Source organism: Anolis carolinensis, chromosome 2 (genome assembly GCF_035594765.1).
Source record: "Anolis carolinensis isolate JA03-04 chromosome 2, rAnoCar3.1.pri, whole genome shotgun sequence".
In the NCBI taxonomy this organism is placed as follows: domain Eukaryota; kingdom Metazoa; phylum Chordata; class Lepidosauria; order Squamata; family Dactyloidae; genus Anolis; species Anolis carolinensis.
Window position 1 is genome coordinate 54113357 of NC_085842.1, and position 25387 is coordinate 54138743.

Here is a 25387-nt window from a genome sequence, read left to right on the forward strand (position 1 = left end):
TCATTTATAAGTTGGATGTTTGTAATTCGGGAACTGACTGTATTGCAGAATCTTTGTCCAGTGATAACGATTCAACAGTGTAATATGTTTTAGTCTGTTAATCCTAAATTTTCTATAATTTTTTCTCTGTTCTCAGACTTGTGGATGACCGGTGTGTTGTCCAGCCAGAAACAGGAGATCTTAACAATCCACCCAAAAAATTCAGAGGTGAGGCACTTCTTTTCTTATTAATTTATGCCATTCTCATGAATTCCATCAATTTTATCTTGAGAATTTTGACTGGCATTTTATCAATGAATTTTAACCTGCATTTTAACTATGTGTATCCTGTTATATGTATTTGAATAGTCTTGTGTGTTTATCTCTCTGTTATAACCCTATTGTATTTTGCCTCGAATCACAAGGAGAGGCAGGTAATACATTTATTATTATTATTATTATTATTAGTAGTAGTAGTAGTAGTAGTAGTAGTAGTGGTGGTGGTGGTGGTATTGTGGTGATGATGATGATGATGATGCATTTTTGTGTTCTGGTCAGATTTGTCTATAATAGCAGCTGCTCACCTTAAATGGAATACTTTCACTCATTTATTGGATTATGGGAATACAGTGACTTTTATCTGTTTTGGGTGATACCAGAAAAGCTCAGTATTACACATTTATTTCTTTTTTCAGTTATGGATGGGCTTGCCTTTGCTAAAAATGAATCTGAGATAGTGGATTAGAGATTCTTGGGACTGAGTATCTATATAGCTTTACGGCTTTTAGTCCAGTTGTGTGTGGGCTTGATTTCTTAGTCTGTGTTTTCAAATGGATTGACCAAACAAAAGCAGGTCAAAAAGGACAGAACAGTGACTGCCCCTGGCTTGATTTTAGTGGTGTTTTGTGAATCATAGAATCATTGAGTTGGAAGAGACTTCACTGGCCATCCAGTCCAACCCCCTGCCAAGAAGCAGGAAAGTGAACTTAAAGTTGAGTTCCTTAAAAGAAATTCCATCTGCAAATGATGGATCAACTTATATTAATAGTACAATATTAAATTTATGATGTCTTCTGACAAATAGTATCCACGTTCGTTGATGCTTTAAATTGAATTAGTGATGCTCCTGGATATTCTCCTCATTAGACCTCAGTTTTCAGTTTGCATCACCATTAGTCTTGGTTGTCAAAGGAAAACCCCTGGTTATGGAGAACATCGTAAGAATATTGTGTTTTGATCTGAACTGTGCCTAGTAAGGATTTTTTGTGGTTGTCCAGATGTTGATTCACCCTAAAAATAATTTAAAGCACTCTTTTAAATGGCTCAAAAACAGAGAGCAGCACACACCTGTAACTGACATTTTTCATGCCTTGTTTGCTCTTTCAGAAGTGACTTGGGGTGCATCTAGAGTAGACTGTAGAACTAATACCGTTTGGCACCACTTTAACTGTCATTGCTTGATGCCATGGAATTGTGGGAGTTGTAGTTTTATAAGGTCTTTTGCCTTCTTTGTACAAATATGTGAGGGGAAGTCATAGGGAGGAGGGAGCAAGCTTGTTTTCTGCTGCCCTGCAGACTAGGACGCGGAACAATGGCTTCAAACTACAGGAAAGGAGATTCCACCTGAACATCAGGAAGAACTTCCTTACTGTGAGAGCTGTTCGGCAGTGGAACTCTCTCCCCGGACTGTGGTGGAGGCTCCTTCTTTGGAGGCTTTTAAGCAGAGGCTGGATGGCCATCTGTCGGGGGTGCTTTGAATGTGATTTCCTGCTTCTTGCAGGGGGTTGGACTGGATGGCCCATGAGGTCTCTTCAAACTCTACTATTCTATGATTCTATGCTAAAGAGTCAGGTGCCTCACCAAACTACTACCCCATGATTCCATAGCTTTGAATCATGGCAGTTAAAGTGGTATCAAATTATGTTACTTCTACAGTGTAGATGACTCCTGCACGGTAACTGTTGGGAGACAAATTGCTAGATTCTGACCTTGTTATGTTGAGAGTTTTCAGTGAAGATTTTTAATTTTTTACATAAACTGTTCTGTTTCAGTGACTGGCAACATTTTGAGAGATAGAACATATGAACAGTGCCGGTTCAATATGGAGGCCAATGAAGCCCCCGCTTGGGGCGCACGGTCCCCAGGGGCGCCATTGAGCGCCCCCCCCCCCCGCCGGCGGGGACCACTGGCTCCGTCGACGGCTAATGCGATAGGCCTCAGTTGAAGCCTTCCATGTTCGGCAGCGGCAGGCATGGCTTTTTCTTCCCTTCTCTCTCCTCTCTCCCCCCTCCCTGCTTCTCTCTCTCTCTCTCTCTCTCTCTCTCTCTCTCTCTCCCCAAACTCTGAGGCCTGGATCCGCCCTCCTGGGCCTTCTCCCGGCCTCCGAGGCCTGGATCCACCCAACGGGGCCTTCTCCCGGCCTCCAGGCCCTTCGCTCGCCCTCAGGGGCCTGTGGCAGGCATCCTCAGAGGTTTTGAGGTCTGTTGGAAGCTAAGTAAGTGGGGTTTATATATCTGTAGAAGGTCCAGAGTGGGAGAAAGAGGTTGGATGGCCATCTATAGGGAATTGTATCTCCTTGCCTGGGAGTCTGCTTATCTACTTATCTGGTGCTTTTTTAAAGCAGAGGCTGGATGGCCATCTATTGGGAGGATTCTAATTGTATCTCCTTGCCTGGGAGTATTCTTATCTGTTTATCTGGTGCTTTTTTAAAGCAGAGGCTGGATGGCCATCTATTGGGAGGGTTCTAATTGTATCTCCTTGCCTGGGAGTCTGCTTATCTGCTTATCTGGTGCTTTTTTAAAGCAGAGGCTGGATGACCATCTATTGGGAGGGTTCTAATTGTATCTCCTTGCCTGGGAGTCTGCTTATCTACTTATCTGGTGCTTTTTTAAAGCAGAGGCTGGATGGCCATCTATTGGGAGGGTTCTAATTGTATCTCCTTGCCTGGGAGTCTGCTTATCTACTTATCTGGTGCTTTTTTAAAGCAGAGGCTGGATGGCCATCTATTGGGAGGGTTCTAATTGTATCTCCTTGCCTGGGAGTCTGCTTATCTGTTTATCTGGTGCTTTTTTAAAGCAGAGGCTGGATGACCATCTATTGGGAGGGTTCTAATTGTATCTCCTTGCCTGGGAGTATGCTTATCTGCTTTATCTGGTGCTTTTTTAAAGCAGAGGCTGGATGGCCATCTATTGGGAGGGTTCTAATTGTATCTCCTTGCCTGGGAGTCTGCTTATCTGGTGCTTTTTTTTTAAAGCAGAGGCTGGATGGCCATCTATTGGGAGGGTTCTAATTGTATCTCCTTGCCTGGGAGTCTGCTTATCTGCTTATCTGGTGCTTTTTTAAAGCAGAGGCTGGATGGCCATCTATTGGGAGGGTTCTAATTGTATCTCCTTGCTTGGGAATCTGGGGAAGTTTGCTTATCTCGTGTTTTTTTAAAGCAGAGGCTGGATGGCCATCTGTCGGGAGGGTTTTAATTGTATCTCCTTGCCTGGGAGTCTGCTTATCTGCTTATCTGGTGCTTTTTTAAAGCAGAGGCTGGATGGTCATCTGTTAGGACAGGTCCTTTTTTCTCTCTCAAGTCTCTCCTCTTTTTTTCTTTCAAGTCATCCTGCATAAAGGTAACTATCATGTCTCCAGTGGGTTAGTGAAATGATGTCCTTTTGGATTGAAAAAATATTTTCAAGCTATTGATGGTTGAATATGTGGGTACAGAGTTGGTTCAGATAACTTCATATAGCTTTATCAAACCACTTCTTCTTCTTCTTCTTCTTTTAAAATATTTATTCAGGTTTTACATATATATGATAAAAGAAACATGGCAACGCCAAAAGACAAAAGAAAAAGAGAAAAAATAAAAAGGGGGAAAATGTAAAAATAAAATAAAATAAAAAAATCAAGTTCCCTACTTTTGGTCTGTAGGATTCAGGAAGAAAGGCAAGTGGGGTTTATTTATCTGTGGAATAATGTCCAGGGTGGGAGAAAGAGCTCTTGTCTGTTTGAGGCAAGTGTGAATGTAGCAATACAGTAGAGTCTCACTTATCCAACATAAACAGGCCGGCAGAAGCTTGGATAAGCGAATATCTTGGATAATAAGGAGGGATTAAGGAAAAGCCTATTAAAAATCAATTTAGGTTATGATTTTACAAATTAAGCACCAAAACATCATGTTATACAACAAATTTGACAGAAAAAAGTAGTTCAATACGCAGTAATGCTATGTAGTAATTACTGTATTTACGAATTTAGCACCAAAATATCACAATATATTGAAAACATTGACTACAAAAATGTGTTGGATAATCCAGAACGTTGGATAAGTGAGACTCTGCTATACTTTTATTTTTGAGCTATTGGTTTTTTTGGGGGGGGGGTGGCAAAATTCGGGGGGGATGGCAAAATTCGGGAGGGGGCACCAAAATTCTGTTCGCTTACACTTGAAAATTATCTAGGGCCGGCTCTGCATATGAACACCTGGACTGGCAAAACATAGTCACTGTCATAGTGCAAAATAATGAATGTGTATATTGAGTTGGTTGCATTGAAGAGGTGGCATAATTAAACCAATGATCTGTTGGTGGAACTTGAGTATTTTAAGGGAGAGGTGGGTGGTAGGTGCATAGTAGGTTGCTTGTTATGTTTAATTAAGGTACTAAATTGGAATAAAGAAAACCTCTGTCAAACAAAGAAATACAGTAGCAGGTGTAACAGTTGCATCTTATAGCAGATATAGCAGTTTTGTACATTCTACTCAACCATCCTAAATTTATGTTGTTAATTCTTCCTTTATACTGTCTGTTAGAAAAATTAAACGAGCTCCATGTAGGAAAAAACATTCTCTGTAATGGCTTGATGTAGATCTGTTTGGAAACCTTCATTTGCTGCTGTGTGAGCAAGTACTAGCATGTTGTTGTTCTTGTTCTTGTTGTTGTTTTTGTGTTGTTGTTGTTATTATTATTATTACTCTTGATTGAGACCCAAAGTGAAATCAGTAGCTAACTTGCTTTTCATTTCCAACTTCTCTTTCATGTACAATAGGATAGCACCAGAAGGTTCTGCTTCTGGCTGTTTTCTTCAGCCTCAGGCAAATAACTAATTTTCTATTGAAAAAGAACCATATATGGCCAAAGTGTCCTATGTTAATGTCTCTGCTTCATTCAACTATCCAGGATCGTTTTGACCTCTAAGGGTCCTGGTGTTCCTCGCCCTCAGCCCATGGGAATCTGTCAGATCCGCATCCCAGACTATCTTTCCAAAGTCAGTCAAATATACAGCCTTACAGATTTGTATTCTAACAAATGAGGAAATAAGAATAAAGGAGATGTGGGATGGATCAGGAATGGATTTTTATGATTTAGGAGACATTTCACATCTGTTCTACTTTAGCTGTCAGCTTCACTAATGTATTGTATATACTCTATAAGCTGATGGCAGACTTTAAGCACAAACTTACAGATTTTGATGTGATCTGTGGATAAGTTTAGGGTCATTCCCAAGAGGAAACCTCCCGGACTTCCTCATGGGACTGCTGACCTTGGCTGCTACCACCACCTTTTCCTTCCCAAAAATAAAAGAAAAGCCTTTCAGTACTTCACTCGGAAAAGGAAACAGTTCCTTTTGATATACAAGTTAAGTTGCAGACCCACAAGTAATAAGAACATTAGCCCTGGCCTTGTCTTACTCAACTGCTGAGTACGCCTGTCCTGTCTGGCAAAAGTCTGCCCATGCGAAGCAGGTGGACATAGCACTAAACGAAACATACAGAATAATCACAGGATGCCTTAAAGCTACACCTGTTGATAAACTCTACAAGTTAGCTGGCATTGCCCTCCTGACGTGTGACGGGAGGTTGCTGCTAACTGCGAGAGAAATAAGGTCGAACATTGTGAAAGCCATCTACTGCGTGATTATCAGCCTCCTCCCACCAGACTCAAATCAAGGAATGGCTTCATGAGAACCACCAGCAGATGTTCCTCCAGCAGCAGCAAGGGTGTCCCTCTGGGCAGCTAAACCTGGCAATTCTAACTGGATGGCCCCCCATGAGGGTCTTCCTCCAGGGGCAAACCAAGAATGGGCAACTTGGAAGTCTCTGAACAGACTCAGAATTGGAGTGGGCAGATCTAAAGACAGCTTGGCAAGGTGGCACTACCTGGAGGAATCCTCCAGCTTGTGTGACTGTGGAGCAGAACAAACAACCCCGCATATGTATGATTGCCAACAATGTCCTGCTTCATGTACGGAAGAGGAGTTGTTTAAAGCTATGGACAATGCGGTTGCTGTTGCCCGCTTTTGGTCTAAAACTATTTAGTTGCTTGTGATTTCCTTTTTTTCATCATTTTAAAATGTATTTGTTATGCAATGCTTTTGACACGAAATAAATAAAATAAATAAAGGTACAGTACTAACTTTTATATAAAAAACGAACTATCCTCTGATGGAAAGCAAGAGTTTATAGAACATAAAAGAAACATTGACACCCTCTACTCTCTCAGCACTTCTTTTCCTACCCAAGTTTTCAGGAGGTCAGAAGTGGCACCACAACAGTGAAAGTAGAGGGGGCTAGTTTTTGAAATTTTAGTTAAAAACCCAACCCCCCAAATCTGTGTTGACATATCCACTGTCAATGTAAGTATGGTACCTTAACTCCTCTAAAAAAAACAAAACAAAAAAACCCAACCAAAAAAAAAAAAAAAAAAACACCCACTTCTCTGAGTAGAGGAGCAAAAGTGAGAGCTCAGTCCATCCGGTGTGAACACTCCCTCTATTTAAACTTTTTTTCAGGCAGGTTTTAAAAAAAGAAAGTTCTTAAGAACGAACCAGAAAGGTGCTGTATTTTAGTTATTTTGGCTGTTTGTAAATGTTTAAAGTAATTTTGATTTATTTGTAAAATTTTATTTTATTTTATTATTTATATGTTTTAGGTTTCATTTGCATTGTTTTCAGTTGCATTGTTTTTAATGTAGACAGCTTCTTTGCATTCCAGTCAAGAGATAAAAGCTGATATAAATAAAAAAAATCAAAATACAAGTACAGTATAACAATAATGGTGATAATAATGCTCTCTCTCTCCACCATGGTGCCATTTCCAACCTTTATAAATGTCTGAGTGAGAAAATGGCAATCACCTGGGGTGACTGGCTCCCTTAGGCAGCTCAGATACTTACCCCTCTTTTGGAAATGACCTTTTTTGTTTCAGGAGTGACTTGAGGAACTGCAAGTTGCTTCTGGTGTGAGAGAATTGGCCATCTGCAAGTACATTGCCCAGGGGATGCCTGGATGTTTGATATTTTACCATTCTTGTTGGAGGCTTCTCTCATGTCCCCGCATGGGGAGCTGGAGCTGACAGAGGGGAGATCACCTTGCTCTCCCCGGATTCAAACTGCTGATCTGTCAGTCAGCAGACCTGCCGCCACAAGGGTTTAACTCATTGCTCCACCAGGGGGTCCGGAAATGATCCTTGACTCATCCAAAAGTCATATCAAAATCCATAATTTTGATACCAAACCTGCCCTCAATTTCTACATGAGGTTGATTTATACATAAGTATATTCGGAAAATTCTTTAGGAAAAATATTTATTGTGTCATTCTTAAAACTCAGTCTTTCTGGGTTTGTATTACCTTTGACTTAGAAGATAATGTATTGTAGAAAAGATATTGATCCTTCTGAATGTAAAGTGTATTTAATAACCATAACTAAAATCATTTCCCAGGATAATGGAACCTAAACAAATGGATAGGTGGGTAAAAGAGATGAACTATATAATCTCTTATTAATTCACTGTTAAATTAACAAATAAGATTACGTGTTTATCAAAATGATAGCAGTCTTTATACAACATTTTGTATGTTAGGTATAATTGGTAGCAATTTATCTCAATATTTGGCTAATGTAGATTTGTTCCATATGCTCTTCATTTTGTCCAAGAAAAAATGGTCTGACTATAACAAATTAATTTATGGAGCTGTACTATTTACAGTGCATGAGGAGCAGCACTTAAGGTAGATTTGAGAATAAATGATTAATACTTTCATGATGTCATTTCGTTCATTCATGTAATTTATATCCTGTTCTTCTCCTAACGTGGGATTGAAACTGGCATGCCACCAGGTTAAAACAAGATAGAATTAAAAATATTGCTCTATTGCTTTGAATGCGTATTTTTCCTGCTTGGCAGGGGGTTGGACTGGATGGCCCACAAGGTTTCTTCCAACTCTATGATTCTATGATTGTGGTAAATTTTTTTTTTAAAAAAAATACTGTTGTAAACGTATTATTTAAAATAACATAGTCCTATCTATACATATAATATCCACACTCCACTAGAAAATACTTTTGCACAATTGGTTAATCTCCAAAAGTCTCCAGAGATGTTTGTTCTGAATACAAGTCACCAAGTGCCTGAGCTAGCAGGTGGTTGATGCTGGAGATGTAGAATAGTCAATCCAGTCGGGGCTCATTATGGGTTATCTGAGAAAGATGCATGGAGGAGCATGAAGATGGTCTGGAAATCATATTAACAGTTCAGAAATCCAGGTACATGGGCCAGCAGGTAAACAGAGTAGTAAACAGTGTAACCAATCCAAAATCAAGGTGAAACCAGAACACGATCAGGAGCTGCCTGGCAACCGGATAAAACAGTTGCCATCACTAAGGCTGCGAGAGAACTGCTGGGTTATTTATGGACAGCTTCTTAAAGATGACAGGTGCTAATCATTGCTTAATGGGATCAGTGTCTATTATTTAACTGAAGCTGCATGTGGTGTTTCTCTCTCATTCATTAAAGGAAGTATGGGATGTATCTTCAGCATCTTAAGCTTTTGCCAGTTCCTGCAAAGCAGAGTCTCCTTCTGTCTCCATGTCCTCTGATTCAGAGCAAGTTTCATTCTCACGGGCTGCAGCTTTTTGGCAATCTGCTTCCTTCTCCTCTTCTGAGTCATTCATGGGGTGGGTTATGACAATATGGCCCTTCCGAGAGTCTGAATGTAAACTATGAAGTGTTTTATAGGTCATAACTAGCACTTCAAATTGTGCCCAGAAATAAATGGGTAGCCAGTAAAGGTGTTGCAATGAGGGGGTTTATGTGTTCACACCGTTTTAAATCTGCTTATGTTTCTGAACAGTTTCCAAAGGCAATGTCATTTACAGTACATTACAGTAATCCAAATGGGGAATACATTACAGTAAACTAAATGGGATGTGTCACTGTAGCCATATCGAGCATCTTCAAGAATGGATGCAGCTGTCAGACTAGATTTAACTCTGCAAATGCACTCCAAGCCACTGCCAAAATTTGGCTTCCAGGCTCCAGTTTGTATCTAGAAATATACGCAAGATAATGGACCTGAGATTTTAGGAACTGAATTCCTATTCTTTGATCTGCCGTTTGACTGACCAGGAGCAGTTCTGTCTTGTCTGGATTAAGGCTCAGTTTGTTTGTTCTCAAATTATGCATTATTAGCAACAGGGACAGCTTCATTGGTATCAATAGAAAGGTGAAATGAGTGACATTAGTATATAGGTCACACTGAACCATAAAACGTTGGATAATTTCTCCAGTGTGTTCATTTATATATTGAACCACATGAAAGGAAACATCTTCTGATTTGCCCCCATCCCACCTCAAAAGTCTGGAATCATCGTAAAACAGTGCCTGCAAGTCCATCCCAGGGCGGGAGCACAGAAGATATTCAAAGTTACTGAGAAGTCCAGTAGAGCCAGTCCCTTGAAGTCAAATTCCAACAAGGTCACCAAAATTGTCTCAGTGCCGTAAGCAGAGGTCAAAGCCAATTGAATTGGATCTGAGTAATCTGTTTTATTCAGGAATTCCTGATTGAAGCATGAAATCATTTGGAGAAAACTACAATTTTACCCACCTTGACTTTTGACTCCATATGTCTCATGAATATGGGTTGTAGATGTGTCAAGTTACAAATGGTTATACATTTTATTCAGAAGCTTTTGGGGAAACGAGGCAGGAAAGCTTCCCAATTTGCTTTATACTTGCGAACTATGAAGTCTAGCCCAAGTCCAACATTAACACTAATGAAGAGAATCTACACTGGTCTTCCATATCTGGGGATGTATGTGTACAGCCTACTTCTTTGCTGTGCTCCATGTTGCCTTATAAGGTAACATTACATATTAAAACGAAACATGACTACTTAACTCACCCTCCTGCCTACATAGTATTGGCAATCAAGGAAGACTAGTTGCAGCCAGTTTTAAACACATTTTGGCTTTTAATTTGGGAGCTTATATTTAACTCCATTTTACCTCTTTCAAAACCATATAACTCTTTGGGCAGCACTGGCGACAAGCATGCCAAGAAGGTTGAGTTAAATATTAAGTAGAACACTACTGCTAATATATCTAGCAGCCGGCCTTGACAACAAAGGCATATTGCAGTTTTGTTGCCATAGTTCCAGCATAAAATCTGACCTTCACTGCAATAACTCTTTGTTATAAAAAATTAGATAATCAGCTTTCTAAAATTAGTATGTTCCCTACTTAATAATCTAGTATGATCATGATATTTAATGAAATATTATACTTGGTTTCAAGACACCATGTGACTGAAATACCTTGAGAAGTCTACAGGGAATTAAGATCTGGGCTGCTAAGCCTTACATAGGCTCTGAAAAAAGTACATATACATGAGGAGAAAGTAAAGCAAAACCTTATTGAAGTGAACTGCAACTTTAGCCAGTACCCACTCATTGAAAGACTCATTGAAAGAATTCAAAAGACCAGATTCCAGTGATCTAGAAAAGGGCTTCTTCAACTTTTTTCACTCATGACTCTTTTCTGTGACCCCGTTTTGCCCAAGAAATTTTAATGTGACTAGCTATGTAAGTTCATAAAGTAGATTACTGAAACTAGATCAGCATTGCAAGGCCTGCTAAACAGACTGATTTTCCTTTTTTATGAAGTATAGCAGAAACATTTTCTGCAGAGTCTACTATAAACACTGGGCTTTTGTGATTTTGACTTTTACGGATTCAATTCTTAAGAGATTTGATTAAAAATGTTCTCTCTAAAAATCTACAGGCCCTTGAGTTCAACTCTGTGGACAGCTTCTGTCATGCTTGATGACCTAGAGCAGTGGTTCTCAATCTCTGGGCTTTCAGGTGCTTTGGACTTCATTTGTCAGAAATCCTAGTCATCTTACCAGCTGTTATGAATTTTGGGAGCTGAAATCCAAAACACCTGGGGTACCAAAGATTGAGAACGACTGGCCTAGAGGTTCCTGTAGGTGCTCCAGTGTGATCCTGTTGTCAATTTCCAGTGGAATTATGCTGGAGACCCAGGCCCGGCCCAACACGGGACGCTAGCCACGCCCCCGCGTTGGGCGCCATGTTCCCAGGGGCGCTATCGAGCCCCTGGGAGGCGGGGCCACACTTGGCCCCGCCTCTGGCGCCCTGGCACTGCCTCCCACGCTGTGGGAGGCGTGGCCACGCGACGCGGGAGGCGAGGCCAAGTCTGACCCTGCCTCCCGCGGTGCCTGCCGTAGGGACAGGGTGGCTGCTGCGGGAGGCGGGGCAGGCCACGCCTCCCGCAGCGCACGCCCACTGCAGCTTGGCTGGGACAGGGTGCCCGCCGCGGGAGGCGTGGCCAGCCCCGCTTCCCGCGGCAGGCACCCTGTCCCAGTCAGACTGTGGCGGGAGTCCAGTCCTTCCAGGCCACGGCTGGACCTTCACCGTGGCCTGGAAGGACCGGATTCCCGCTGCAGCCTGCCTGGGTGAGAGGCGTGGCTAGCTCTGGCCTCGCCTCCCGCCGCGCGCACCTTGGCCAAGCCACCCACGCCGTGGGGGGCAGGGTCAGGGCGCCCGCGCGCAGCGTAGGAGGCGGGGCCAGGTCTGGCCACGCCTCCCACGCCACCCCACGCCGTGGGGCGGGGTGAAGACGCCCACGCGCGGTGTGGGAGGCGGGGTCAGATCTGACCCCGCCTCCCGCGGCGCGGGGGGGCGCAAAATTTTTTTTGCATACCCCTGAAGATTCCCTCGGGCCGGTCCTGTGGAGACCCTAGAGAATCCTAGAGAATGGTTCTCTTAAATCATAATTAGCAAATTTTTATTTATGATCTTTCACTTTTGCAGGGGTCCTATGACCCTAATCCCAGTACATGTAGAGGATTAAAGGTCCCAAATTATGTATGATTTGAACAAGTTTGCTTTTTCACATATATACATTGCAAATGTGATACAGTTTCCAAACTACAATGCCACGACTTCTAAATAGACGGCAGATTTTGCAGATCTGTCCCTTTATATTCATACCTCTGTGCTATTTTCCCAGGTCATGTACACCATCTCATACCTTTTTCTTGTTGTTTTTATATCCAATGAAACTTAACAACATTTGTATACTCAGCAGAATTCTGCTCAGAGTACTTGCCAGCATTGTTGGCCTTAGTGACATTTCCCCCTTAAATAGCAGCATACCTGTTGGTAGGTAGCAAAGAACTTTGTCATTGTAGGAGTACAGCACAGTCATGTAGTCCTTGACATCTGTCCTTGAGTTTTCCAGTTACAATCGTTTTGTTATGCAAGATATGAAAACCTGCCTATCCAGTTCTTTTACGGCAGAGATTGTCCCTGTATCCTCTATGTTAGCTGCCAAGGTGAGATGTACTCAGATGGATGGTTTTCAAAAGGCATAACAAACCACAGAGTGATTCTGTCATGTCCTTCAAGACAGAGAGCTTTTATGTGAAAGCTAGACATGCTTCAGTTAAAGAGCATCTAAAACTTGCAGAGTGTAACTTAACTGTTGAATTGGAGACTAGAAAAATATTTCTACAAAAGATACCTTTAAATGTAAAATGTCTGCTTAAATACTTATATTTTGTAGAGATGAAGATTAGTGCGCCTACACATGGACCTTACTTGTCAACGTTTCCAGTAATTTAAGGTGGATCCCTTACAGAAAATTCAAGTGATGAAGTGCATGTGGGAGTTTCTAGTTCCCATAACCCAACAAGAACAACTCCTTGGTTCTCTGTTTGCTCTTTTCAATATTGTGAAGAGTTATTGTTATGTAGTATAAAATGAGCAAAATTGTTCAACCAGGAAGCAGAGCTGTTGATGAAGCAGAACCATAGATTATAGAAACCAGCCATTCTCGGCATAGGATACTTGTTTGCACTTAGTATCTGCTAATGCCACAGACAACACTTTCCCCAGCATGTTCCAGCATGTGTAATGCAGTATTATTCAAGATGGTGGTCCATGGCGTAGTGCCAATCCATGACCGCTTGCTGTCAGTCTTTGGAAAGAAAGAAATCTTCCAGAAAAGAAAGAAAGAGTTTAATTTGCAGTCCAGTCATAGCAGTTGTTCTGCTTACTACATGAGCTCATTGAACACAGTTCTTTTATACATGAAGAGCTTTGGATGCCATAGAATTATGCTCAAGAACGTAGTGATGCCTAGAGACGTGTTCTCTGTCTAGATGTCAGTGCAATACTGTCGTCAACTGCCATGCAAAGTTCTGCAAGAAGTTCACCATAGAGTTACACTGAAGGCACACTTGAGCACACTTCTCTATGTATTGGTGGGTCCACCCAAACAATTCTATGGTATGATTTGGCAGGAAGCCCAAGAAACTATTCATTTCTGATAAGAAAGATATGGTTCCAAATTATTTGAAGGGTCCCAGAAAGGACCCTTTACATAATACACAGGCCTACTGTACTTGGAGGGAAGGTTTTTATGTGAAAATGGTGATTTACAACTTAAAGAGTTGATATTAAAGTGATATTGTCATAGCTGGTGGTTGCAAATCATTTAAAGGGACTTAATAGTACAAAAAAGGTGGGCAGCCTCAACTAAAAAGTTGTTTTACCAACCTCAGACACCTAAAAGAAATTTCATCAATTAAATAATTGAGAAATTTGTCCACTAGCTAATACTTAGTACTTTTGTAAATAGAGGGATATTTTTTATGTTGGGGCAGTGAGACAGGAGAAGCTACTAGAGAAAGCAGTTGTTGCAATTGACCTGTTCACTATGTTTGTAGAAGCCATATAGAATAACGTTTTTGAAAAATCATGAAAAAAACCCCCAAATTTGAGATAGCTATTGTTTGTTGTTTTTATTTTGGTGGTCTTTGATCCAGCCAAACTGCTTGCAAGTCATTGATATATAACCTTAGTTGGATTTCTGCTACTTTAATGGAAGATTTACTTGTTTAACTTTGATATGTTGCCCCCAATCCTTCATATATTTAAAGCAGAATTTTTAAATCAGAAACCATATGTGTAAATCTTTAGTTGATTGAAACGTCCTTTTTCACTTTGAGATTTGAGCATTTCCATGTAAGCGAAAGAGCTATTTTAGCTGCCAGTGTCTGACAATATAAATATGAGTTTATGCAACAAGTGCTGGATTCCTTCCTAGAATCTTAAGCAGAGGCAAAATTATCTTTTGTCCTGCATCAGAAGATATTTATCTTTGAGGGAGTGTGTGTTAAACAATCCAGTTTTCTATATTTGTCTCAGTTTTAAAAATCTAAATATACAATAGTAGCTTAGATCTCAGTACCGTGTTTTATTCTTTGGTGTTTACTACAACCTTTCTGGATTTTGCATCCTGGCTTACTGTACAGAAAAATAGGTCCAGCAAGACTGGTTTATGCCAGTCATGTCTATCATAATACAAGTTAATTGTCCCTTCTCAAAAATTCTGAAATCCAGATACTCCAGAATCCAAAAATTGTCCACATGGGAGGCTGAGCGAGGGACATCCTTGCTTTCTGATGGTTCAGTATACACAAAATTATTAAAAATATTGGCTACCCTGTTTCCCCAAAAATAAGACATCCTCTGAAAATAAGATCTAGTTTTGCTGGATTGCTAAATACAAGGCCTCCCCCGAAAGTAAGACCTAGCAAAGTTTTAGTTTGGAAGCATGCCTGCCAAACAGAACACCAGAGCATGCAGGATTGGTAAATGTACATACCATAGAGTGTTGTACATGGAAATAATGGTAGTGACAAGAAATTCTTGATAGGATTCACAGTTTGTCTGATTATGCTGGTTTGTGATTAGAACTACTGTACAGTATATAATTTTTTTTCAACAATAAATGTGAATTCTTCTTCATGGAAAAATAAGACATCCCCTGAAAATAAGACCTAGCGCATCTTTGGGAGCAGAAATTAATATAAGACACTGTCTTATTTTCGGGGAAACACGGTATGAAATTACTTGCAGGTTGTATGTGTAAGGTATGCATTAAATATACATGATTTTTGTGTTGAGATTTTGGTTCCATCTCCAAGATATCTCAAGTATATGCAAGTATTACGAAAAATTTAAAAAATCCAAAATACAGAACATTTCTGGTCTTAAGCATTTTGAATAAGGGATGTTTATTTATTTATTTCCAGCATTTATATCCCGCCCTTCTCACCCGGAGGGACTCAGGACGGCTTACACAATTGGCAACAATTTGATGCCGACAACATAGTTAAAATCATAACAATATATAAAATCCATTAAGAACAATTAAATACAATATAAAATATAAGACATATGGTTAAATCTGTTCATCCAAGATCCTCATGCTTTATCCATAAATCAGTCCAGGTCGTCTTTGTCGTTTATTAATTAAAGGCCTAAGCACACAGCCATATTTTTAGCGCTCTTCTAAAGCTCAAAAATGTTCAATCTATAGTGGTCTAAGCTCATTTGTGAGCCTCATGGTCTAGCAAATATTTCTAGCACAGGTCTAACACTTTATTTGCTAGATGACACTGGCTTTTGCAATTGAAATATTGTTATATAATGACCTTGGCTATTTTATGACTAATAAGTCCAGATCTACCTTAGATAATCTTATCTTCAGCCTCACTAAATTTGACTCTGGCCATTGCATTGTTAAACTGACAATGCTCTATATTTGGAAGAAGTCCAGAAAAACCTGTTCTACTCTACCATATGTTAAGACATAGCTATGAGTTATCTTACATAGTGAGAGGCAAAAAAATCTCTTATCTTCAGTTTGGTGTGGTCTTCACTTCATCCACACTTGTCAGGACCCAGTGATGACAGTCAAGGAGGAAAAGTAAGGGACCAGAGAGGAGAAAGAGTTAATGTGATTGTGGTTTCCACTGTTCTTTTCTCTCAGTGGGAGTATTTCATGTGTCTCTACTCTATGCAGACATTGTGGAGACTACAAGTATTAGCTAAAACTCCAGAAACCACTAGTTTGGTAGAAGGTGCCCCTTGCATTCTTGTTTACAGTAAAGAGAACATTGAAAATTTGGCAGCATAGCAAATCCTTCCTACATTGTGTATTGTTTTAATGGAAGCTTAAGGGGAAAAGTTTCTGTTTCAAGTGTGTTGGTTTAAAGCAGTGGTTCCCAACTTTTTTTTGACCAGGGCCCACTTTGATGAGAAATCACTTGACCAGGGACCACTTTGACCAGGGACCATTCTCCAACATTAGTACCAAAAGGATTACGAATAAGTTTTTGGTCAACTTTAGATTTGGTTTGGTTATTTGGGGTGCTGATTCAGAAAATTGCATTGGATAGGCCACATCAGCTCTAGTTTCTGATACAGAACATATTCCATTGAGTAGTTGGCACCTGCTCATCCGCAGAAAACCATATTTAATAATCTAAAGCTGATGTGGTCTATCCAATGCAATGGTCAGCTCTGTGGAAAGTAGGAGAAATAAAATAAAGAGGAAGGAGGTTCACGGACTGGATTTTTGTTCTTGCGGCCCACTGCTGGACTGCAGCCCACAGGTTGAGAACCTCTGGTCTAAAGAGTGCTTTGTACCTTTGGTATAGACACAGAAAGTTTGGATTCTCTGGGCCTGATTTTTACAAATTAATGTATTTATTTTTCTTGCATGAGTAAATGATATTACAGAATATACCTGTCCATGGTGTCCATGAAGCTCTTGGTTAAAACACACCATGTTAAGAGTTTTCCATGGTCATTGGAGATCCAGAATTACAGGAATGGCAGACATTAAATGCATGCCTGCCATTTAAGGATGCATCACTTAGGATTTGGGGATATGATACAATATTCTGTGGTTATTTTTAGCTTCATACTGGAGCTGGTTGGCTCCAGTAAAGTTTCTTTTTTTGCAACGTAATTATTCCAATCCAAGCATCTGTAGCAAGACCAGTGAACTTTCAAATCCCATCTCTCCTGCAGTGAAAGATTGATCTGTTCACTTGAACAGACACATCTAGTCTTTGCAGCTGAAACCATCATGCAAATGAACTTAGCTGTCACTCCACATTCTAGGCATACAGCTGGAAACTAATACTGCCCACACAAACTTACAGGCCTGGATTATATTTTGAGGAGTTTTGTGATTTTAATCACGTATCCTGCAACACTCAGCAAACTGTCATTGTAATTTGGTGACTCCATAGCAGAGTTCTTGATGGCATTTATTAACCCACCAGTCAATTCTTCTCTAAGGTTGCAGAAGGATCCTCATTTTGGATTCAGGAGTCATTGCATTTGGAGAAAGAGGTCAAATAAATAATTTTTCAAGACAAGGATAAAGAAGGAGTTATTTTCTCCCTTTCTTTCCATACTTACCTGAACTGCTGGTCCATAGTAGAGTCATTAGTTATGTACATGTTATCCCTGTTTTATGAAGGGAAAGGAAAGGGAGAGAAAATGATAGGAGAGGATAGACAGAATAGAAAGAGCTACAATACTTTAGCTGTAGATCCTGCATGGAGCAGGGTATTGGACTCAATGAAGCTTTAAATCCAAAGCCTATGAAGGGGACCACATAGGGAAAGTGTGTTCTGATGAATTTTTATATGTGTGCCTCCTCCACCCAGCCATAGTACCAAATAATTATTTTGATGTACAAAAGCAGTTGGATGACATATCAGCTAAAATTTGGAAAATAGCATCACTATTCAACAAAATTATAACAGAAAAATCACCCCCAAGCACTGGATTACCAGTATAACCATACCAATTTGGAAGGCCAAAGAAGACATCAGCACTTGTGCAACGTACCACCCAATACACCTATTGTGTCATTCAATTGAAGTATTCGAAAGAATACTGGATGAAACGCTAAGAAGTCACAGAGCCGTTACATCAAATTAGTGTGGCTTTGTCAGGGGGTGTGGCACAATAGATACAATACATGCTGTCTGGTTAAAGGTTAAGGTTAGGAGACCCCGGTGGCTGTCCGGTTACTCATGGAAAAATATTGGGAAAAGAAGAAACCACTGTACTTTGCATTCCTTAATCTCGAAAAAGCATTTGATTGGGTTCTCCATGAAACGATCTGGCAAGCACTATGGAATACCAGACTATGTAACATGGATAAATCTACTATACAATAATACAACAAGTATGGTCTGCCACCCTGGAGGGATTTCACCACCCTTCAACGTCACTGTTGGCGTACATCAGGAATCAGCACTATCACCATTACTATTCATACTCTGCATTGACACTGCTACAGCAGATTTGCAGACCATGCATCCCTGAACACTCCTGCAAATGACATTGCACTCGGCCACCAAAAACGTGCAGCCCTCCAACAACAGCTGCAGACATTGAGTGATAGACTTAGTGAAAATGGACTTAAACTGAACATACCCAAAACAGAGTACAGTAGAGTCTCACTTATCCAACATAAACGGGCCGGCAGAAAGTTGGATAAGCGAATATGTTGGATAATAAGGAGGCATTAAGGAAAAGCCTATTAAACATCAAATTAGGTTATGATTTTACAAATGAAGCACCAAAACATCATGTTAGACAACAAATTTGGCAGAAAAAGTATAGTAGAGTCTCACTTATCCAACACTCGCTTATCCAACGTTCTGGATTATCCAACGCATTTTTGTAGTCAATGTTTTCAATACATCGTGATATTTTGGTGCTAAATTCGTAAATACAGTAATTACTACGTAGCATTACTGCATATTGAACTACCTTTTCTGCCAAATTTGTTGTATAACATGATGTTTTGGTGTTTAATTTGTAAAATCATAACCTAATTTGATGTTTAATAGACTTCTCCTTAATCTCTCCTTATTATCCAACATATTCGCTTATCCAACGTTCTGCCGGCCCGTTTATGTTGGATAAGTGAGACTCTACTGTAGTTCAATACGCAGTAATGCTATGTAGTAATTACTGTATTTATGAATTTAGCACCAAAATATCACGATATATTGAAAACACTGACTACAAAAATGCGTTGGATAATCCAGAATGTTGGATAAGCGAGTGTTGGATAAGTGAGACTCTTCTGTATCTGGAATGTGACCTTCAAACTGGAAAAACAATTCAAATTAATTGACAAGCACTAAGGAAGGCCACACAATTTAAATACTTAGGATCACTGGTCTCCACAGATGGCGACACTATGCCAGACGTACAGTCATAAATAAATGCAGCCTGGTTGAAATGGCGGCAAACTACTGGCATTCTGTGTGACTCAAAAATGTCTGAACAACTCAAGGCCAACACTACAGTTGTTTGCCCAGTAGCCCTCTATGGAGCAGAGTGCTGGCCAGAAACAAAGAAACATGAGCAAGCCCTTAACACAATGGAAATGAAAATGCCAAGATAATGATAGTAGTAAGAGTAGTAGTAGTAGTAGTAGTAGTAGTAGTAATAACCGTCATCATCATCATCTTTATATTCCGCCCCATCTCTCAAACGGACTCAGGGCAGCTCACAACATAAATAATACAATAAAAATACAATACAATAAACTACATAGAGTAGGATAAACAATAACTTAACCAATCAATATAAAACAATAACGTAACCAACCAATATAAAACAACAAGATACAACACAATCAGCAAACAAAATTAACAATAAATATTGTACAACATTAGATGGATGCTTGGCTTGACACTTCTTGCTCATGTGCTAAATGATGGCATCCGTTAAAGACTAGGAATAAAAGCTATTAGCAAGAAAATGCAGGAACCAGGACTACGGTGGTATGGCCATATCATGAGAAGAGAACCAACATCAGTAGCACAAACAGCAAGACATTTGGAGATTGCAGGACAACAACCACGTGGACGGCCAAAGAAAAGATGGACGCCATCAACCAAGACATGTGTGCTGCCAGCCTGAGACCTGTGGATGCCTGAAACAAAGGCCTGTGGAAACAGTCACAATGCTGACCCCTCCATTGGGAAAATAGCTTAGAAAGAAGAAGACATAAGCAGTTGAATGACCAAATATAGAGTGAAGAAGCACCAAGGGGCTAATTAGTTCCAGATCTGCTAATTGTTGAGCATTTCTGCCTAGATTGGAAAAGAAGTTTAGAAAGTAACAATAAAATTAGTTTATTTAAAGAGCTAGCGTGTAATGGGCCTGCTCTCTGCTCTCTAGGTACATCCTGAGCCCTTATGAGTCTTATGCCCCTTCTACACTGCCATATAAAATCCAGTTTATCTGCTTTGATCATCTGGATTATATGGCAGTGTAGAAGGGGCCTCTGTGGAGGTGAAGGCTTGTTTTCATTACTACCAGAGCTACTGACCTTTTTAAGTCTTATTTCAAGTGACAGAACCATGGTGATTCCTTTCATCTCTAGCAGTACTTGCTGCAAAGATACATCATTATTAAGTTAAACTAATGATAAGATGTAATAGGAATTACTGCAGAATTTAGATATCATTTACAATTTTAACTGAGGAAGTGTAATGGAAATTAAATTTAGTGGTTTGCCAGATGGACAATAAAATAATTTTATGTTGTCTTTCTTCACAATATAATTAAACGTGTCACAAAATTGTCTTGTGTGTGATTTGTGAATTAAATAAACATGTGTGTTGGCAGAGCAAAATTAAACACTGCGAGAAAAACAGAAGAATTGTGGAGATGATTTCAAATAATGTTTTCTAAGAAACCTGACAACTGGAGCAGTTGGGTGAGGAATAAGTTCTATTTGAAACTTATGCAGGTTTTTTAGCATATTACTGTTCAAAATAATGAGAAAGGCAAACAGAGAGGGCTATTCATCAAAGATTGTGAAACTAAAAGAGACTCAAAGACCAAACTCAGTTGAAAGTCAACAACTAGTCGACTTTGATCACAGCGTTTTTCAGTGAGCTGCTATAAAGAGCTAAATGTAGTACACAATTAAGAGATGAAGAGATAATTGACCATATCATTTTAATCGCATCACACAAACATTTCCCAGAAACACTGTTTCCTGGGTAGTGCTGGTGGATTTCTTGTCCATGAGTGCATGTGAGAACAATCCTTGGATAAACTCCAACACTTCCCTCTTGTCTCATTGCAGTGCTGTTTCCATTATCATGTTGAATATATTTTATTTGGCTTTTTCTCTGTTTGTTTTTATGTTTAGATCAATCAAATCACTTGAGCCTGTGCCCTTCGGCTCTGGAACCAAATTGGGTTGATTTCTTTCAACCAATGTTGGCCTTATCTGGATGGTTTGATTCAGATTTCACTATTTGGACAAGTAAATTGCATTGAGCTACCTTCAGCTGCATTATGTTTTTGTACTGAATGTGATATAAGGCAAAAGGCAGTGCTAAAAAGTTGTAGGAAGAGGCTTGCTTGTTGTGCTTTCAAACCTGGAAAGCTTTTCTTCCTAATAAAAAAATATTTCAGTTGTTTATTTTTATTTTGAGATAATGCTTTCAATTGATTTCCTATGACCTATTTAATTTTCCAGCTACCATGCCTTACATGGCAATTTTACTGTGCAGAAACATGGGATGGCTATCTCAGAAAAGAGCTTCAAACACATAAAGTTTATCTTACTGTATATTGTGTTCTGAAAGAAAGAAAAAATCACTTGCTTCAAACTCCTAGTAAGGATTTTGAATGAAGGAAAAAAACAACCTGCTGTTGGATAAGATTCAGTGTGGGCATTGGAAAAGAGTACTGAGTACTAGTCCCAACTGGTGGCACTGAAAACATGCTTTTGATGTAATGACAAATTCTGGTTTGTTAGGAACATAAGGGACCCTCAGGTTAGTGTTGTCGAAGGCTTTCATGGCCCCAATCACAGGGTTGTTGTGTGTTTACTGTCTTACTCATCCTTTATTCTATACACTGGAGAAAGATACTAGATGCTTGCTGTCTTGAATTGATTGTGTTAATGCCCTCTTTCAAATGAGATTTTTTTCCCTTGCATCTATTTAATTTATCTGTTTTCACTGTGATGCATGAAGATTGACACCCTCCTTTTGTACTTCAGGACAGACAAAGCACATGCTGCGTCTCACCAGAAGATTCCAGTTATAGAGCGTCTTGGCAGGAGACTTCTTTTATTCCAGCATTGGAAGTAATAAACACAACTGGAATCATGATTATTGCTATGCGCAGATTAGCAGTAATTAATATTCATTTTATGTGCCTTATCTCCAGATTCCTTCATCTGTCTCATCAAGTACTTATTTGTTATTGTTGTTGTTATTATATTTATTTGTACCCTGCAAATAACGCAAAGCAGCTCATCACTAGGTATTAACTGGCTATCTCTTATAATTTTGTTTCCCATATCAACTAATTGCTCTATTCTGTTAAGAAATGGTATCTCTAGCAAACAAATGGTTATCCAGCAGCCTGAATCCTGGACACTTAATGTTATAGCACTGTCTTTGCACTCATGTCTCCAAGAGTCATAGTGCTTAAAGAAAAAAGGACAGTGTTTAAAGAAGAAGGAAGGAAGGAAGGCTGAATAAAAGAGGAATGAAAAGGCAGGATGGGAAAAACATGCATATAAAATAATCCCGCTGTTGAAAAAACCATCACTGGACCCCACTCAATTTGTCAGCTATTGGCCAGTTTCCAATCTCCCCTTTTTAGGCAAGGTCTTGGAATATGTGGTGGCCTCGCAACTCCAGGCATTCTTGGTAGATACTGATTATCTGGACCCTGCACAGTCTGGCTTTAGGCCTGGACATGGAACTGAAACAGCCTTTGTCACCTTAGTGGATGATCTACACCGGGAACTGGACAGGAGGAGTGTATCCCTGTTGGTTCTGCTGGACCTCTCAGCGGCCTTCGATACCGTAGACCATGGTATCCTGACATTTATGGGTGAATTGATTTTTTGCAAATTGGTACATCCCTGAAATTCTGGAATTTCAGAATCTAGAATACCCCAAAATCCAAAATTGTCCTCATTGGTGACTCTGATGGTTCATGCACAGAATGTTGTAAAATATTTTGTTCCATGCATAAAATTATTAAAAATACTAGGTATAAACTGCTATCTTCAGGCTTGTGTATACAATGCATTTGAAGCATTAATGAATTTCTTGTTTAGACTTGGGTCTTATCTCTAAGTTATCTCATTATGTGTATATATGAAAATACAAGTATTCCAAAATAATAATAAAAATCTTCTGGTTCCAAACATTTTGGATAAGGGATACTCAACTTGTATAAGTCAACTTCTGACTTATTTTCGGATTTTCCTGCACATTAAAGCTGGAGAGGCCTTTTAAAAAAAATCTTAGTGGGTGGCCAAATTTCAGATGGTGGCATTTTAATGTTCTGTCAATATCGGGAGCCAATTTTCTTCTGTGGTAGAAAACAGAAATTAGGAAGGTAGCATGTGCAGTATATCAAATGTCACCACTAATGCAGTCCTGGTGGACTCCTTCTGTTGGAGAAGGACCTTGATGGTTTTGCAGAACATTTAAAACAAGCAAACAAATGATGGAACATCTAGTGCACACATTTTTGTGTCCTGTTCTCCTTCTGGTCTTTTCCTGTCCCCATTCATTTGATGATTATTTGATTTATTCAGAATGCACTCTGATAATTTCTTATCTCGGAGTGAGACTCTTTGAAGTCAATGGGGCTGGTTTTTTAGACAATCTCTATTATAATGTATTTTTTATTTTATACACAGATATGTCAGCCAGTGACAACAAAACAAATAGGGTTGTTGTATGTTTTCCGGGCTGTATGGCCATGTTCTAGAAGTATTCTCTCCTGACGTTTCGCCCACATCTATGGCAGGCATAGATGTGGGCGAAATCTATGGCAGAGGTTGTGAGGTATGGAAAAACTAAGCAAGGAATGTTTATATATATCTGTGGGAAGTCCAGGGTGAGGGAAGAACTCTTGCCAGCGTAAATGTTCCAGTTAATCACCCTAATTTGCATTGAATGGCTACATCTACTACCTACTTTCTGCCTGGGGGCATTCTTTGTTAACTGCCCCTAGTTCCTATGTCTCAGAGTGTTGCTTCTTATTTACTGTTCTGATTTTTGAGTTTTTTAATACTGGTAACCAGTATTAAAAAAAAACAAAACAAAATTTAAAATAAAATTCACTGTAACTTCCAACGCAAGCACCTTATAATCTTTGGGTTTTGATAAGGGACAATAAATTCCACATTAGTTGACTCTCTTAATATCCTTAATGTTTTACCATGGCACATTAAAATCAGCATATAGTATAACCCCCATATTCAAAGGACCAACACCCATGGGTTTATTTATCCAAGTCTGACAAATGCAGTCTTTCTAGACATTTTCTAGATCCTGGTGTTTGGGGGCTGGAATTCCTTCATTTCGATTTGGTTTATTATCTTTGGTTTCATGAATCCCCATGAAATTTAGGAACATATCCTCCATAGGGGTTGTACTATGTAAGGGTAACCAGACTTTACATTATACTTTACACTATAGCAGATTAGGCATTTGTGTCTTAAAGTAGCCCATATATGTTTTAATCAAGATGCTGCAAGGTCACCAGATGGCAGAAGAAGAATACTTTGCAGAACTTGCAAGTGGACATGAGTTCTTTGATTCATGTCCCCCCCCCCCAAGATCTATGGACCATAGTTGGAACTGAACTTGGAATAAGATACTTATACAGTGTTCCCTCGCTACTTAGCGATTCGCTTTCCGCGCCCTCGCTGTTTCACGGATTTCTTTTGTGGTCCAAGGCACTCTCAGAATGCCTTGGACCTTAATGCTAGCCAATCAAAAATGGTCTCTATCTATCAAACTAACTAATTAAACAACACAAAGCAATTCACGGAGGACTAGGCTGCGGCGGCACCTGCCTTTCACACATGCGCTTTCGCCCTGCCCCCTCTTCCGGGAAGTCTTCACTGGCTCCCTGGGATTTGCAGGTTTATAGCCTTCTCTGCCAAATTGCAGCCCGCCTCGCCAAACTAAAACAATTACAGTGCAAAAAGGGCTTGCAAAGGAGAGAAAGGCCACCTAACTACTAAAATAAGGTATAAATATTAAAATAAATATAGTGTCCCTGCTTCACGGATTTTCACTTATTGTGGATGGTCCTGGAACACTGTAATCCTATTAAGCAGCAAAAAGAACGTCATTCATACTTTAGTTTCTCTTGGTTGCTGAACATCTAGATCAGCTCCAATTTAACCAATACTCCACCACATCCCCTAGGCCAATTTTAGTCCTACAT

At 39.8% G+C, this 25387-nt stretch overlaps 1 protein-coding gene across 11 annotated transcripts in view; it reads left to right on the forward strand.

The window, feature by feature from the left end:
- Window positions 1–25387, forward strand: part of itpr1 (inositol 1,4,5-trisphosphate receptor type 1) — a 288950-nt gene that overhangs the window by 53260 nt on the left and 210303 nt on the right. For all 11 annotated transcript variants that reach the window (XM_062969741.1, XM_062969735.1, XM_062969734.1 and 8 more), the window contains exon 3: window positions 137–207. In XM_062969741.1, the coding sequence (XP_062825811.1) occupies window positions 137–207 (71 nt within the window). The remainder of the gene's footprint in view (window positions 1–136; window positions 208–25387) is intronic.